The following is a 17243-nucleotide window of genomic DNA, read 5'->3' as shown; positions in this document are numbered from 1 at the left end:
GCCTCACCACTCTGCCTCAGATGACAAGGTCCTTCCCCTACTGAAGGTCAGCAGGAGGCCTGCCCAGATGGCTGGCCGGCTGAACCCAAGAAAGCTGCATCCGTGACTCCCTTCAATCCTCTCACCCTGGCAGGAGGTTCAGCCACCCAGAGACAACTGAAAATAGAGTCTAAGAATAAGCTGCTTAGTAGGGTTTGGAGAGGGGCCCAGGCCAGGGCCTTGGGGAGCATCAGCTGGTTGCAGAGGAGAGAACCAGGCACCCCAAACTTCCACTCACCTCTTCCAGGGACAGGGTTACTTAAAGGTGTCCCAGGGCCCTTGGCCAGATGTGAGCCCCATCCCCTCGGTTCTAAAGCTGCAGGATCAAACCACCTGGGTTTATGCTTTTTGCAAAGACAGGTCCAGCCCACGCCATCTAAACACACAGCATCTCCTCCCCACACTCAGCAGAGCCCTGGCAGTCTCCACAGGACCAGAGGTGACCAGGAGTGACACTTCCCAGAGGCCTTCCAGAAATGGTCTCCAGGGTAAACTGGCTGCTTGACTGCCTCTAGCCTGGAAGAGGCCCCATTGCTCCCCAAAGTCATGGGTGGCCCCCCCAGACCACCCTGGGATCCTGGTGCAAGCAACCTGTGGAAATTTGCTCTGAATCTGAACGTCTGGGAGAAGAAATGGTGAAACTGGTAGCTCCCTGAGCGCCTTGAGTAAGGGAAGTGACTGTTGCACCTCCTGGGACCCTTGCTGCTCCCTCCCCGCAGGGGAGGCTCTTTCCCCTTCCTTAGCCTGGCTGCAGCCTGCTCAAGCTGGAGATCTCAGCGGAAGAGACACTTCCTCCGGGAAACCTTCCTGAACACCGGGCTGGATGCAGCTCTCCTGATGTTTCCCGTGACACTTCATTCATTCACGCAATCATCCCTAAGACAGATAGGAACTGTGGCCCGCAATCTGCCAGCCTGTGCTAGGCAGGGGGTGGGGGTGGGGGTGGGGGCAGGCACACAAGGCCTGTGCCCCCCCCCTAGAGCTCCCAGTGAGGGACGGGGGGGGCGCGGAGGAGGCCCCTAGGTCTGGGGGAAGCGATGCAGCGCCCGCGACCCCAGGGGCTGCGCTCCCCAAAGTCGGCTTGAAGCGGGTAGATGCCGGTGACTGAGGTTCTTCCCGGTTCTCCCCCTCCCGCGTTTCCACGCGCCGTCTCCGCTTGGATGGTTGTGTCCTGCTGAGCTTTGGGGGACGCGGAGCCCCTGCGCAGATGACCCCCTGCGGGGACGATCGCCTCCCACCAGCTCTGGCTGCCCAGACAAAGGCTGCGCCCCAGCTGCGGCCGCTAAGCGCGTGGATTCCGTGTCAGCGTCCCCCACCCAGTCTTTAGTTTGGCAAGCCAATCTATATTTTAAACAAACGAAAGCAGAAATTCTCTTCCCAAACAACTCTCCCTCTCTGGGATGGGGGAGGGGCAAAGAGCGCCCCCAGGATCGCGAGCGGGGCAACAGACGCGGGGCGGGGGCTGGGACCAGAAACTCGCGCATCCAGAGGCGGCCGCCGGCACGGGAGCGCGCATCCCTGGCCGCGCGTCCCCGCTCTCTCCCCGCAGCGGGCGAGGGCCTAGCGGTGCCGCAGTCCGCGGGGCGGGCGCGGGCGCAGCTTGCCCGCCGCTTCGCGCAGGGCCACTGCATTGCAGCTGCGCCGGGGGTGCAAGAGTGCGTGTGTGCATGCGTGTGTGTGCGACTGTGTGTACACGCAGCCGCGCCCCAGTTTGCCAGGCGCTGCTGTCCCCGCACCCCCTCCCGTTCCGCCGCCGCCCCTCCCTCTCGCCGCAGCGCGCGCGCCCGCACGTCCCCGCGGCTTTAACTGCGAATTTGCCCGGTAACCGTGGGGGCGGGAGGGACTGAGCCGAGGAGCTGCGGAACCCGAGGGGAGGGGAGCCGAGAGGAAGGCTTCAGACAGCCTGGCCGCTGCGGCATCTTCTGCGACACACTTCTCCACTGCCGGGTCATAGGGTTGGCCAGAGCCCTGGGGACCCCCACCCTCTGGGCTGTCCCAGCCGTCCTCTCTGCACTGAGAGGATTATGTCCCCGGCGCTGTGGCTGCCCCCCGACCCCCCGCCCTCGGTATTATTTATCAGGCTGGATAAATGCGGGTGGCTAAATCACTTGTATTCATTGAAGGGGGCGGAGGACTAGAAGGACGTTTTATTCCTCTACCCTGGCAGGGTGGGAGGTCTCATGGTTCCTGTGCTCTGGACCCCTTTCGCCTCCCACTATTGAAAGGATGCCTGGTCAAGCCTAAAAGGAAGGAGAACCAAGGGGTCCTTCCAGGCCCCCATCTACTCTCTGTCTGGGGGTGGTCCTGCCTTCTCCCCACCCCACCTCCTGTCATCTCTCCTGTGTATTCTGCCAGGGGCTGGGGGATGTTTATTTCAACCGGAGGCCTAGGGAGGTCAGAGCTCCAAGTCCCTGCAGAGGGGGCTGCTGAGGAGCAGTGTTCAGCTTGGCCAAGGACTCAGGGGTGTGCTTCTCATGGAGCAGTTAAGGTGGCTTCCCTTCCGCATGGTTCCTGTCATAGCGTCTTCTCCTGCAGGCACCCTCCTGGATAGCTGGCTCTCTGTCTCCCCTCCCCCCGCCGGGAGGCCGGAGGTGGGGGGTGGGGCAGCTGATATTTCCTGTGCTTCCAGGTGAGGCTCTGCTTGGCTGGACTTGGTTCTCGAAGTGCTCCATCTCCCATGCAGGTCCCACACTGACTGGTCCCAGCATCCTTCAGTCACCCTGGAGAGGTGACCTGGTCACTGAGGGAGAGCCAGGGCTCTGCAGACTTCCCTGTTCCCTTTCCCATTTGTTCTGCAAAACTGAAACCGGATTTCCTGAACGGGAGCCCCTGGTCACCCTGCCCTTCTCTGTTACATCCTGCGGGTCATCCGGCTGGCTGCAGCCTTGGCCAGGGTGACTGCCAAGGCCAGCCTGGTGCTCCCAGGCAGCCACTGCCAGGCGCAGATGCCTGCTGACCCAAAGCCACCTCCGGGAACAGCTCAGAGGGTTCAGTGGCTGGGACGGCTGCCAGGCACCCTGTCCCTTCTGGGGCCAGGGCTGCGATGAGGCTGAGGTTTACACCCTGGGTGGCTCAGGAAGGCTGCCAAGGCATGTAACCATGCCCAGAGATCCTCCAGCGGCCAGCAGCAAGGGGAGGTCTGAGAGGGGAGAAGGCAAAGGGCTGCTGTGGATGGGAAAGGGGAGCTTAAGGAACTGACCCTACAGAGGGCCCTGGGTGAGCTTAGCCGAGACCTAACACCTTGGGTTGGCATGGTCCCCAGCAAGGGATCCCACAGACGGGCATCTCTGCAGCTGCCCTGATACAAATGGCAGGTTCAGTCATCCTTTCCATTCCGTCTCTGTCCAGAGCAGACCATCAACTCAGCCCTCCAGCCAATTTCGGAGCCTCCCTTGGGCATGTCCAGGCATGGAAGGGCAGTCTCTGACCTTAGCACCCTCCTCCCCAACACCCCGACACTCCTGCGGAGCAGGGCAGCTGCTCTTAGAGAAGCAGCCTCAGCCATCACATCCAGCCTCCTCCCTTGGAGCCGCCGGGGGTTCCCTGGCCCTCCACCCTCAGTCCTGATGGTGATCCTGGGCTTGTGTCAGATGCTGTACAGGACAGTGCGTGCTCAGTTGCTCAGTCGTGTCAAACTCTTTTCCAGCCCCATGGACTGTAGCCCACCAGGCTCCTCTGTCCATGGAATTTTTCAGGCAAGAATACTGGAATGAGTTGCCCTTTCCTACTCCAGAATATCTTCCAGACCCAGGGATTGAACCTGTGTCTCCTGCGTTGGCAGGCGGGTTCTTTACCACTGTGCCACCTGGGAAGCCCATATAGGGCAGAAGCCTAAGTAAAAATAGCTTAGAGGCAGGAGTGATGGGTGGGGAAGAGTTTCCATAAGAAGGTTTGGCTTATGGTCTCTAAAAGGCAGAAGCACTGGACACACAGCCCTGAAGTCCAGCCTTGGAATCAGAAAGAAGCCCATCGTGGGCTGCCTTCCCCCGGCCTCGCCTCTGAGAGGCTCAGGGCTTGGTAATGGCCTCCAGGAGCCCCTCTGCTTCCAGGAACTGCCCTGGGTGGGTGGGATGGGGTGGTAGAGGATGCTTCGACCTGGCTGCTCCGGGGCTGTCGAGAGAGGCTTAGCAACTTGGGGGTTTGTCTGGCTGCCAGATCCCCTGGCAGGCCCTGGGCCCAAGCTCACAGACTCACTGTGTCCCAGGGAAAGGCCGAGATTAAGGTGAGTCTCACCAGGTGAGACTTGGGCCCTGAGCAGAAGTCAGGACACCTGGGTGCTTCCTCCTTTCCCACACCTTGTGCACAGGGTTCCTGGGTGTCCCTCTGCCTTGGGGCTTGGTAAGGTGACCCGAACGCCCTTCTTACCGTCCAGTGACAGCCAGTCGTGCTGGGAGGACGGGAGTGTGGGCAGGGCCCGAGCTTTGTACTCAAACACCACCGAGTTGGAGATGATCTGGTTGTTGAAGGCAACTTGTAGGGTCACAAGACCAGTGTCGTGGGCTGAAAGCAAAAGAAAGACCAGTCAGGGCGGGGGTTGTGGGGGGGCGTGGACCTCTCCCCGCCCCCAACCTTGTGTACCACCCCAGGGCCTGGAGGAGCCTCTTCCCTCTGCTCCTCATGGATTAGCCCTGCCTGGGCCTGCTCATTCCTCGAGGCCAAAATGCAGTGCTGCTTCTACTAGAAGGCTTCTCTGGGGGCTGGACTCAGCCATTGCCCCTGATCACTCTAGTTTGTCACTGCCTGTTTGCCCCTCTGCCCTGTTGGGAGGACAGGGACTGGGCGCTCTGTATAGATTTGTTGAATGAATGAGTGAACGGTCCTCCACTCCACAGCATGCCTGACTGAGTCCTCCCCCTCCAGTCCATCCTGGGGGGTGAGGTTGGGTTCATGTCCAGCATTTCCTTTGTGCTTATTTCTGTTTCGTCCTTTCCTGCAAGCAAGTCCTGACTCACTTAGCATGGCCTGCGTTGTATTTTCAGAAGTTCTGCCTCCCTGATGGAGGCAAGGGCTTCGTCTGTGCCTGTTACTCTGAGTCCAGTGGGGGCTGGGCTGGGGGCTGGCAGGAAGCTTGTGCCTCCCTCTCAATGCCTGGACAGCAAACTTTGGAAAGACAGGCCCTTATGGGCCTCAGCAGCTGTTCTGACTCCAGCACAGGGCCCAATGAAAACTTCTGGTTGAGTAACGCATGGGATGTTCTCACTGTCTCCCGGCCTTGGGCAGAGACCGGCTTTGTTTCTGGGGAAGAGGCTGCTGTTGAAGTCTTGGGGACTGGGTGGGGGGCTGTGCGGGCTGCTCTGCCCCACCAGGCCTCGTCCCCCTACCCCCACCGGGAGACAGCAGGGTTCTGTGCTCTCTGCCCTGCTTGTCTGGAACCAGCGATTGGGGCCTCCCCAGGACAGGTTTCCAGGGAGGACGCACCCAGGGATCGTGTTACTGTTTGGGCTCTTGGTTTTCCGAAGCTTAGCCTGGAGGAAGCTATCCAAGTCAGCTGCTCCTGGGGGCAGAGGAAAGCTCTGGCTTCTCTGGGAGGACGGGTGGTGTAGGCTCACTTCCCGTGGGAAAACCAACTCATCCACTTGTGATGTCTCTCCATTTCAGGTAGAGGTGTTACATCATCGTTCCCAGAGTGGGTCTTCAGGAAGTCATTGCCCCAGGATGACCCGCAGGCTTATTGTCCCCCTGTGCTTTCTGCCCTGGTGTGGCTCCTCAGATCCAGGTCACAAGCTGGCTCTGTGGTGGGTGGGTGGGTGGGGGGGCCGGTGTCCTGCAGGACCTCCTGCCGTGCCTCTCTGGGCAGGGAGGCCCAGCCAAGTCCAGGCTCCAACTACATCCCCGGGGAAGACCTCCGAGCTTGTGGTCACTCGCCTTCCCTGGTGATTTGCCTGGCTTACCAACAGGAGGGCAGGACATCAGCGTGCGTCCATCTGAGCCTGCCCAGCTCTGCTCGTCTGAACACGCCTTGCTGGCCCTGGGGAGTTCAAGGATTCCCTGCACCAGATGTTCCAGCCGGAAGGTCCTCCCCCGCCGCTGCTCATCTTCCACCATCTCCTGGCACATGCACAGCCTGCAGTGATGCTGGAATGGTGGCAGATCCAAAGGTGCCCCGTCTGTCCCCAGAGAGATGCAACAGAGAGCACCTGTCACCGTCTCCTGGGTCTCAGCCCAGCGGTCCCACACACACAGGCCCATCACTCAGGGTATTTCCTGGAGTCTCTTTCCTTCCCCTGCATTCAGTCCATTAGTGGGTCCTGGGTCCATTGACTTCTCTCCATCTTAACAGCCACCATGCCAGCCCAGGCTGCCATCACTTCTTCCTTCCCAGATGCCTGGACTCCTGCATTAGCCTCCTGCTGAGGGCAACCTCAGAACACCTGAGACCTACCTGTCCCTGCTGGGATGGTGTCAGGGGGCCACACTTGGGAGGCCCCACAGGACACAGGTGGGAGTGTGTTCCCCGGGAGATCCTTCCTCCTTAAGTTGGGAAGGATTACCCCTCTGCTGCTTTCTCTGCTTCTTTCTATCCTCCTACAATCCATTCTTCCACACACCCAGAATAATCTTTAATTTTTTAAAAAAGGTTTTTTTGTTCTCTGTTTGGCGGTGGTGGGTCTCAGTTGTGGCACGTGGGTCTGCGTTGCGTCATGGGGGATCTTTTGTTGCAGCATGTGGACTCTCTGATTGTGGCTCACAGGCTCAGTAGTTGCGGCACGCAGGCTTAGTTGCCCTACGGCAGGTGGGATCTTAGTTCCCCGACCAGGGCTTGAACCCACGTCCCCTGGATTTCAAGGTGGATTCTTAACCATTAGACTGCCAAGGAAGTCCCCACCCAGAATCATCTTTCAAAGACATAATTTTGGTCAGGCTGCTGCTGCTACTGCTGCTAAGTCACTTCAGTCGTGTCCGACTCTGTGTGACCCCATAGACGGCAGCCCACCAGGCTCCCCCGTCCCTGGGATTCTCCAGGCAAGAACACTGGAGTGGGTTGCCATTTCCTTCTCCAATGCATGAAAAGTGAAAAGTGAAAGTGAAGTCGCTCAGTCGTGTCCGACTGTTTGCGACCCCATGGACTGCAGCCTACCAGGCTCCTCTCTCCATGGGATTTTCCAGGCAAGAGTACTGGAGTGGGGTGCCATTGCCTTCTCCCCACTTAAAACGAGTGGCTTCCATTGCAGATAAAACCAAATCAGACTCCTTCTTATGACTCAGAAGGTGGGACATGATTTGGACCCTGCCATCTTCTCCACCCTAGCTGTCTCCTACCTTTGTATTTCTCCAACTTACCCAACCTGTTCCTGCCTCAGGGCCTTTGCACCTCCTTTGCCCACAGTCTGGAGGCTTTTCTCCTACTCTTCAGGACTGGGAGCATCTCATCATTCAGGTTCCAGCCTACTGTCCCAGCCTACTGTCCCAGCCTACGGGAGGCCTTCCCTCATCAGTCTATCCAAAGGAACCTCCCTTACTGCATTACCATCTTCTAGTGTCCTGGTATCATTTTCTCCAGTTTACCCTGGTTATGTCTTTGTTTCCTTTTTTTTTGTCTTCTACAATAGAACGTAAGTTCCAGGAGAGATGGAAGCTGGTCTGTTCTGATCTCTTTATGTCCAGGGTCAAGGTCAGTGCCTGGACTGTTATAGTCTCTCAATACATGTATGTTGAATGAATTGCTTAGAAAACACAGTGCACTCGCTCATCTTTTTTTTTTTTTTCCCCAAATGATGGGAGGAGAGAAGATATGCAGGGGGAACACGGTTTTTTGTTTCGTTTGTTTTTTGGCTGTGCTGGGTCTTCATTACTGCGTGGGCTTTTTCTAGTTGTGGTGAGAGGGGGCTGCTCTTCCTTGCGATGGGTGGGCTTCTCATTGTGGCGACTTCTCTTATTGCAGACCACGGGCTCTAAGGGTTTCAGTAGTTCCAGCTTCAGTGGTTGTGGCTCCTGGGCCCAAGAGCACAGGCTCAGTAGTTGTGGTGCATGGGCTTATTTGCTCCTTGGCATGTGGAATCTTCCAGGATCAGGGATTGAACCAAGTCTCCTGCATTGGCAGGCAGATTCTTTACCACTGAGGGAAGCCCTGCTCATCTCATTTTGAACTTCATTTTGCCTTTGGTGCCTCCAAGGACACCAGGAGAAAGCGCCAAAGAATTGATGCCTTTGAACTGTGGTGTTGGAGAAGACTCTTGAGAGTCCCTTGGCCTGCAAGGAGATCAAACCAGTCAATCCTAAAGAAGATCAGTCCTGAATATTCATTGGAAGGACAGATGTTGAAACTGAAGTTCCAATACTTTGGCCACCTGATGGGAAGAACTGACTCACTGGAAAAGACCCTGATGCTGGGATAGATTGAAGGTGGGAGGAGAAGGGGATGACAGAGGATGAGATGGTTGGATGGCATCATGGACATGAGTTTGAGCAAGCTCCAGAAGTTGGTGATGGACAGGGAAGCCTGGTGTGCTGCAGTCCATGGGGTCGCAAGGATTTGGACACGACTGAGCGACTGAACTGAAGTGACTGACTCCAAGGACTCCAGAATGGGGCTGTCTGAAAATCCCAAAACAAAGTCTTCTTGTTGTTGGCAGTGGGGGTTGGGTGGGAGGGGAGTGTCCTTCATCTTCTCCTGAGCCTGGTTGCCCTTCCTAAGTCTCAAGTCCTCTTTCACTGCTGCTTCACTTGGGCTCAGTGGCCTGACTTGGTTGTCTCCCTCCTGACCTTGGAACATTCCTGGAATCTCACAGGAGGGAGTTTCCATTTCTGTGTCTTCTGCAGCCAGTGATGGAAGGGGAGCAAGAACCGTATTCTTGGTCAGGGTCAAGTCCCTCCATCCGTGTTGCCTGGGCACGTGCACCAGGCCAGTGGGCGGGGGCAATTTGCACCCCCTGTGCCCCCTTCTCCCATACTACTTCCTCAGGTGGCCTGGCTTGTGCTCACAAGCCTCTGAGGCCTTCTTGTCAGCAAGGCCAGTTTGGTTCTCCTTTCAAGTCTCCTTCATTTAAGATCAGCTCCAATTTCCCTGAGCCTCTGGGAGACCCAGGGCAGAGGTCCTCAAGCAATCAGCATCATCCCCCAAGCCAGGGTGTGGCTTGTTTGCATGACCGACTCCTTCCTGACTGAGAGTTCCTTGGGGTCAAGGTCAGGGTTAGGGGTCTTAGCCTCTATTCCAGGTGCATACCAGTTCCTGGCAAACTGCTTGATGAATGAATGAGTGCCAGGGCTGTTTTACAGAGTGACATGTTTCCATTTGGGCCTCAAAAGAGGGATGTCCAAATGGGACCCCCCTCTTTGTGGTTAGGGGTAGAACAGGGCGGGTCCCCTGGCTCTCAAGCTGCCTGAGCCTCCCTGGGTCCAAGATGCAAGATGCTAGGGGAGCCGGAGCCACTGGGAGACATAGTGGCCTAGGCAGACTCTCCTGCAAGCTGGCTGCTCTGAGGACCCAGAGATGCTCTGGGTCCAGGAGAATTGCCTGTGAGACCTAAACAGCAATGGACCCCTCTCCCCAGTCCCCTACCTGCTGCCAAGGACAAAAAGAGCAAGGCCTCACTCATGAGAAGCTTCATGAATTGAGCCAGTGAACCTGAAGCTTCCTGGACCTGCCCTCCTCTCAGTCCCTCTGCCATCTGGCCGGTGGTTTTTAGAGATGCAGAAGAGGGGGCTCAAGAGGTCAACCCCTGGGCTCAAGCCACCAGATGGTAACTGGCTGATCTGGGATGCGTGATGTGACTGCTCCGGCGCCCCGGGGTTTGCCAGGTCCTGGCCTGGGACACCATCCAGAGGGCACACAAAGGCCGGTCTTTTTTTTTTTTTTTTTTTTTCCGGAGGGGTAAGATAACTCAGGACAGACAAGGTCTGGGTCCTCAGCCAGGCAAGAACCAGGTACAGGAAGTGGCATCTATTTATAGGTCAGGCCAGTGCCATTCCAGCAGCAGGTGATAAGTGGGTAGGCCAATAACACGCTGCCCCCTCCCCCTCTCTAGCCAGCAGAGGTTGGGGGCTGCGTTAGCGACAAGCAGCCCTGAGCTTTGATAGGCTGGCCCAGCCTGGCTGACGTCCAGATGGCTGTGCTCCAGCCCCAGGAGGGCTGCTGGGAGCCTGGGAGCAGCAGGACCGAGTGGGAGCCAGCCAGGCCGCCCGTGGGGGAAGGGCCAGCAGGGGAGGCCGCCAGGGGCAGCAGCCCTGGCTCCCTGGGTGTTTGTGGTGAAGAGGTTGCTGTATTCAAGTGGAAGCTGAGCCGGTGAGCCCAGCCCTGCAGCAGGGCATTCTGCTCTGATGGGCTTTGTGGGGAGATGGAGAGAGAAGAATGTTCCTGTCAGCTCGGGAGCCCCAGGTTGGGGGTGTGGTGGGGGCGAGGTAGACGTCTAGGGTGGCCAGAGGTTCAAGCTGGACCACCCCAGGTGAACCAGGCCCCTGGCACCGACCAGTTCTACCCCTGACTTGGGGACCCCCGCCCCCACTTCTCTTCCCCCCAACCCCTAGCTCCACAGGGAGCTCTCTCTTTTTCTCTCTCTCTCCCCTTTTGAAGTCACCTTGGCTTCAGATGACATGGAGTGGGACTCTTCACCCTCACCACCCACCTCCTCCTCTGCCTCTCTGTCCATCATCTGGGCCAGCTGGACAGGTCATCCCTGGGACTAATGGTATCTGGGAAGCGCAGGTTGAGAGGTCACACCAGCACCAGCCCAGGGAACAGAAAACTATGAGCAGATTCGAGTAGATATCCACCCCCTTTCTGTGACATGCCAGGCACTTTTCGAGTCCCGGGGGGCACATGGTAACCAAAAAAGACACAGACTCTGTCCTCCTGGAGCCCACAGGCCAGTGGGGAGGTAGCGATGACCAGAGGTCAAGGGCAAGTTGACCAGACAGGGACACCAAGCTACGTGGACGATGATGAGCCCCGCCAGAGCGAGAGGGAGAAGGCCAGAGCCCTGGGAAGAGCACAAGGGGTGGGGGGGTACCGTCCCCGAAAATGGATGGAAACCTCGTGCCTGCACCTTCTGGCCACGGGGTGGCTGGAATCACCGATGTATAAAAGGAGTTTGTGCGGATTAGTCTCAGTTTGACGCCCCGTCCCCGGTGGCCTGCTGGGTCTTCTCCCTCCCTCTCTGACCTGCTCTGTGTCCCAGGGGACTGGTCCTGTGGCCCGCATGGCCTGGGCTCTCTTGTTCTTGTGACTTCTGCTTGGCTTGGGCCGTGGGAGAGGGCTGCTCTGTGGCCCCAACACCAGATGTAGCTCCTGTCTGGACCCCTCCACCCACCGTGCTTTCACCAGCTTCCATCACCCTTCAGGTGGAGACTGGTTAGAGCTTCCTGCTGTGGCCAGTCCTGGGTGTGCCCACCTGGCTCGCAGGTTGACTAAATAGTCCTCCGTCAAGTTCTCTTCAAAACCCAGCCCACCTCACCTGTGCCCCCATCTCACTGACATTCTAATAGCTGATCTGGGACTCACTCCTTCACAGTGCAGGAAACTGAGGTCCAGAGAAATGACACAATGTGCCCCAGGTCACCCCTCTCGCCTGCTGACCCAGAGCCCAGTGCTCCAGGGCCCCTGTGGCCTCTGCGGACAGGCGGCCTTCTCTCTTACCTGGGCAGTAGCAGCGCAGCACGCCAGGCTGAATCAAGGACGCAGGCACCGAGATCTGGTCGAACAGGCAGCTGTAATTATTGCTGGCTTCTTGCCAAGGGCCTGTGATGAGAACCTTCACTCCTCCCTGGAGGGAACAGAGGCCAGCAGGGGGCGGGGGTCAGCCACAGGGCGACACGGGCCTCCGTGGCTGCACCACTCAGACGGCAGGCCACACCCCCAGCCCACGTGCTTGTGGAACATGCAGGCTCCCCATTCCCATGAGCCCTACTTTATTTGTTTCTAAACTTTTGTTTTGTGTTGGGGTCTAGCCGATTAACAATGCTGTGATAGTTTCAGGCGCACAGCAAAGGGACTCAGCCATACACATACATGGATCCCTTCTCCCCCAAACTCCCCTCCCATCAGGCTGCCACTTGACACTGAGCAGAGTTCCTATATAATAAGACCTTGTTCATTATCCATTTTAAATCATACAAATGAACTTATTTACAAAACAGAAACAGACTCACAGACTTAGAGATCTAACCTATGGTTGCCAGGGGGCGTGAATTGGGGGAAGGGAGAGTTAGGGGGTTTGGGATCCACATAAAGCCCACATTTGAGAACCACTGTCTCAGGACTGTGGCAGGGAGAAGGGCCCCAGTTCTCCTCCCCCTGGTGTGCAGGGGCCCCAAGACGCCCTTTGCCTTTCACAGCTGGCATCCCGCAGGGGGATGGCAGTTCTGACCCCTGACCCCCTCCGGGAAGTGGAACTTCCAGCTCTAGCCAGAAGGGAGCACGGTCTGTCAAACTGTTCCTCTCAGGATGCACCTGAGAAACTGGCTGGGGGCACCTGTGGAAGGCAGTGGAGGGGAGGGAGGGGTGTTCTCTTTCATTCGCTTGTGGACAGACTGTGGGAACTCTGAGCTGTGGAAACAGGCCTGGGCATCTCAGTGGCCCCCCAGGGAGCGGACATGGTGGTGGCAAGGATGAGTGGAGACCCAGGAGGCCCAGGGTGTGGGGAGAGCCAGGGAGGTGGATGCAGATGGTGATGGGAAAGACATTGGAAGGAGCGCTCCGGAAGGGAGAGGCTCAGAGGTCGCTCTGGGCTGGACGGGGGGCTCCCTGCTGGGGGCTGGGGACTGGGTGAGACTGTGCATGGCCTCCTGACTCTGGGTTGAGCCACAGAGGGCACCCCTCTGTGCCGCCAGCACGGCCTGCAGCCCCCTGACTGTGTGTGCACATCGTACCTGCAGCCCTGATGTGCTTGCAGCCTGGCTGAGCGGCAGCCCCTCTCACAGGGCGGGGGTGGGGCAGGGGGAGGGAGGAAGGGGGATGGCGGAGGGTGGCTCAGATGACCTTGCTCAGCTCCAGAGGAGAGGGCCCCAGAGGCGCCCAGGCGCAGGAGGGTGCAGGAAAGGGATCAGCACTCCCTGACCGCCTGCTGGAACCAGCCAGGGCAGCCACTCAGGGTGGCCTCATGTCTCGGTGCCCTGGGCAGTCCTGTTTTATTGTCTGAGCTTAGTGATTAATAGCACACTGTCCTGCCTGATGTGGGCAGCACGGTGTAGGTGCCCCACTCAGGGCTCAGACTGCGGTCACTGAGTCGGGGAGGCTTGCCCTGGGGGTGCAGAGGGTGAGGTGGCTGGCCTCTAGGGCTCCCCCGGCTCTCCTAGGGTGGGCGAACCCAGGCTCCAGCCGTCTTGCCCAGCAGGGGGCCAAGAGCTGCCCAGGACGGGGTGGAGGGCACCACCTAGTGTCCAGGCAGGAGAAGTCAGGAGGCACCCCTGCTGGAGACCTGGGTGCTGGAGGGCGGGTGAGGAGCACCTCACTTCTCCAGGCCAGAGAGGCCAGACCCCAGCTCTCCTGCTGCTCCGAATGCCAGCGAGACACTCTCTCCTGCTCACTAACCCGTTCTTGGGTGACCTGTCCTTGGCACTGGCCCATCCATGCTCCCAGCCTCAACACGGCACTTGCTTTGGAGGCTCCCCACAAGGTTCCTGGAAGCAGACCTGGCGCAGGACTGGCCTTGGGTGTCCGTAGTGAGAGGCTTAGAGGTGGGTCCCCCATGGGCCAGCACAGAAAGGGGATTCCCCCCTGGAAGGGGCTCTCCCAGACTGGAAGGGGCTCTCCGAGACTGGAAGGCATTTTCCGTGTGATCTTAGATGGGTCTTCCTTCCTCTGCCTGGAATGGCTAGGAAAATCAGCTTCCTGCTAGACAACCAAAGTTTAGAGGGCAGTAGAGAGACCTCCAGAGAAGGCAATGGCACCCCACTCCAGTACTCTTGCCTGGAAAATCCCATGGATGGAGGAGCCTGGTAGGCTGCAGTCCATGGGGTCGCTAAGGGTCAGACTCCACTGAGCGACTTCACTTTCACTTTTCACTTTCATGTATTGGAGAAGGAAATGGCAACCCACTCCAGTGTTCTTGCCTGGAGAATCCCAGGGACAGGGGAGCCTGGTGGGCTGCCGTCTATGGGGTCGCACAGAGTCGGACATGACTGAAGCGACTTAGCAGCAGCAGCAGCAGAGAGACCTCAGGACCAAGAGCCAAAAGCAGGAGGCCTGCCCCTGCCCTCCAGTAGCTGTGTGTCCTCAGGCAAGTGGCCCACCTTCTCTGGGTGGCATTTGAACTCTAGGCACGCTCTGGCCTTAACTGTCTTTGGTTCTGACATATGGCCCCAAGGAGAGGTTTGGAGTTCTGTCAGTGGGGCGGGGCTGGGGCCACATCCACGAGTCCCTGGGGCTGGGAGTGGGTGCCTGCCTGGGAGTTGTGCCACATGACTCGGGAGAACCTAACTTTGGGGTGCCTGGGAGCACCTGAGACCAGGTCGGGGTACAGTGGTCCCTGGATCCTGGGTAGTGGAAGTGCAGTGGCTTCAAGAGGCCACAGACAGTTACTCTGTGAGAAAAAAGGGAAAAAAAAAAAAACACAATAACCCCAATCAATAGCTGCTAGCATGAAGCCAGGGCTGCTGTGAGGAACAAAGGACTGCAGAGATTACTGGAGAACATCAGGCCCTTCTCCATGGAAACTGTCACGGGAGGGGCTCAGCATCCATCCCGTTCAGGAGGGGGTTTCCATGGCAACATCGCCTGGCTGGGCTGAATCACTGTGACGCGGGCACCTGATGGCTCTAATTGCAGACTCCTGTGCCTGGTGCGGCAGGAGCGTCAGTGGAGGGAGATGACGCAGAAGGGCTTGTGAGAGGAGAGGCAGCAACACATGCTACTTGCAGTCTCTGTGCCCCTGGAGCCCTGAGATAAAGGCTCTGTATTTCTGATGCACCTAGGGAGGGTCCTGGAGCCTGGGGGAGCATCAGTGTGTGTGTGTGTGTGTGTGTTAGGTGGACAGGTGGACACGGCAGAGGGGAAACGGGAGCAACGTGTGTGGAGGCGGAGGGACACTCCAAGAAGAGAGAGCAAGATAGCCCTAGCTTTAGCATCCCTGTGAAGTAGGTGCCTATGCACACTCAAATTTTAGAGCCGGGTGAGGGCACTGAGCCACTGACCTCATATTTACAAGCGGGGAAGCATCCCCAGGCCTAGGTCTTGCTGCAGAGCCCTCCACAAGCTTTGCAGAACCTGACTAGAATGGGGCTCCTGACACAGGTGGAAGCGGGCTTCTTCCTGGTGGAGAAGGGGTGAGGGCGAGGGGAACCCTGCTAGCTGATGGGGGGTGCTCTGATGGGAGGGGGGAAGGGGCACGGGAGGAAGATGCTGTCTCCTGCAGGAGAACCCAGGAGGGGCAGTCCCTGCTGCTGGACCCGGCAGAGGGAGGAAGTGGCTGCAGATCCGCTGGGGTCTCTGCAAGAGGCCTCCCCAAGCCACCACATCGGGCTCCAAAGCGCCTGGCTGGGTGACATCTGCCCATTTCCCAAATCAAACTGAGTCTGAGCTGCTTTTGTTTCTGGGTAGCTGGAAGCAGGGAGAGCTTCTGCAAAAGCAGGCTGGCTGCTGCCTCCCGGAGGGGCTTCCCTGGTGGCTCAGACAGTAAAGAATCTGCCTGCAATGCGGGAGACCAGGCACCCGGGCCGTCATTCCTTTCCTGTTCCTGTGCCGCCCTCTCGTGGCGAGCTGCTGAACTGACCTTCTCCGAGATAAACAGTTCAGGGATCCGCAGGTCCTCGATTGGATGGATACTGGAAGGAGAGGACCAGGCTAGCCAAGGGCCCCTGACCAGTGCCCACGGGTCCCAGGGCCTTGGGATGTGTAGTCAGCTCACAGGACAACCGCAGGGGTAAAAACCTTCGCTTCCTTGGGCTCCAGGGAGACTCAGCATCCTGAGGACCGGATCCCAAGGTTGTGGACTTGGGCCTTGAAGCCACCCTGCTCAGCAGGACGCTGAGGCCCGGAAGGCAGGTTTCAGAGTGAGGCCCAGGAGGCAGCACCCCAACTCCCAGCTCTGACCTCCCCACGCCCCAGTCCCAGGGCTCCCTCTTGGCTTCTCTGAATTGCAGTCTTAAGCTCTGTGGCGGGGGGAGGGGGGCAGCTGCTGGGCTGAGCTGACCTATCTCTCCAGAGGGCCAGGGTCACACTGAGCCACACCGAGGGCAAACTGAGTCAGAATCTTGCAGAGTCTTAGAGCAACCGCGGGGACTGGGGGCTCCCATGGCGGGGGTGCCCATGGATGTGGGCGGAAGAGGCAGGTGCTGCTGGAGCTGTTCACTGAGTCCTGACAACACCCCAGTAAGGAAGACAGGAAAGCAAGCCACCTTGGCTGAAGTCACCTCCGGCCAGCCAGCAGGGGACAGGATTTGAATTCGGACTGTGCGCTCCCAGCCCCGTGCTCCTCACCACATAGGGGAGCCACCTCTGGACACCTGAGCTTTGAAGCGCCTGTTGCCTGTGGACCCAGAGCTGCTATGATACATGCTGAATCTCTGGGAAGCTCCTGTTCAAGGTGGGGTCACTACCTGGGCTGATGTGGCATCTGAGAGCCGGGACATTCGTGCACAGTGGACACCCTCTGCCACGACCACGGCCACGGCAGGAGGACACGGAGAGGAGCCTGGGCCATGAGCTGCGAGGGCCACAGAGTAATAACCAGTAACATAATAATAAACTACTGATTACTTGCTACGGGCCAAAGACTTTACCAAGCCCTTCTGGCACCTTGCCTCACCCCGAGGCAGGCACTGTTATCACCTCCACCTGATAGGTGAGGAAGCCGCGTCATAGGGAGGGAGGGTCACAGCAGAGCCAGGACTGACACCCAGAAGTGGACCCCTGAGATGTGTCCTCCACTCTGGGCATCACTGGCCCCTTCACCAGGGCCCGGGGGAGCCTCAGAAGCAGAGATGGTCTCTCAGGAGAGTTTCATTTTTCAGGGAACCCCATTAGCTTGTCCCAGGGCAAGCATCATCCCGGGAGCCCCTAACAGCGCCTGGGTCTGTTTAGCCAGCATCTCTGCCCTGCCTGTGCTGGAAGATGTTTTTTTGGGGTGTGCATCACTGCCTTTTGGTGACCCCGTGAGCTTCAGGATCTTTTAGGAGCACCATTCCTTCAGTGTCCTGGTAGCAGCCCCTACCCCGGCGGCTAGGCAACGTGTCAGTGGAGCCAAGGGAGCCGTGGGCAGCCGCCTGCAGCCTGGGGAGAAAGTGCCAATCTGGGCCCCAAGGTGCTGGGACCCAAGCACCTGGCAGGTGGC

At 58.4% G+C, this 17243-nt stretch overlaps 1 protein-coding gene across 3 annotated transcripts in view; it reads right to left on the bottom strand.

The window, feature by feature from the left end:
* Positions 1 to 17243, bottom strand: part of CAMTA1 (calmodulin binding transcription activator 1) — a 987191-nt gene that overhangs the window by 78453 nt on the left and 891495 nt on the right. For all 3 annotated transcript variants that reach the window (XM_044942955.2, XM_044942953.2, XM_044942954.2), the window contains exons 10-11: positions 11612 to 11738; positions 4405 to 4539 (exon numbers count right to left, since the gene is read on the bottom strand). In XM_044942955.2, coding sequence (XP_044798890.1) covers positions 4405 to 4539; positions 11612 to 11738 — 262 coding nt within the window. The remainder of the gene's footprint in view (positions 1 to 4404; positions 4540 to 11611; positions 11739 to 17243) is intronic.

The sequence above is a fragment of the Bubalus bubalis genome, chromosome 5 (genome assembly GCF_019923935.1).
Source record: "Bubalus bubalis isolate 160015118507 breed Murrah chromosome 5, NDDB_SH_1, whole genome shotgun sequence".
Classification (NCBI taxonomy): Eukaryota; Metazoa; Chordata; class Mammalia; order Artiodactyla; family Bovidae; genus Bubalus; species Bubalus bubalis.
Note: the sequence above shows the minus strand (reverse complement) of the source record. Positions and strands in the feature narration are given on the sequence as shown.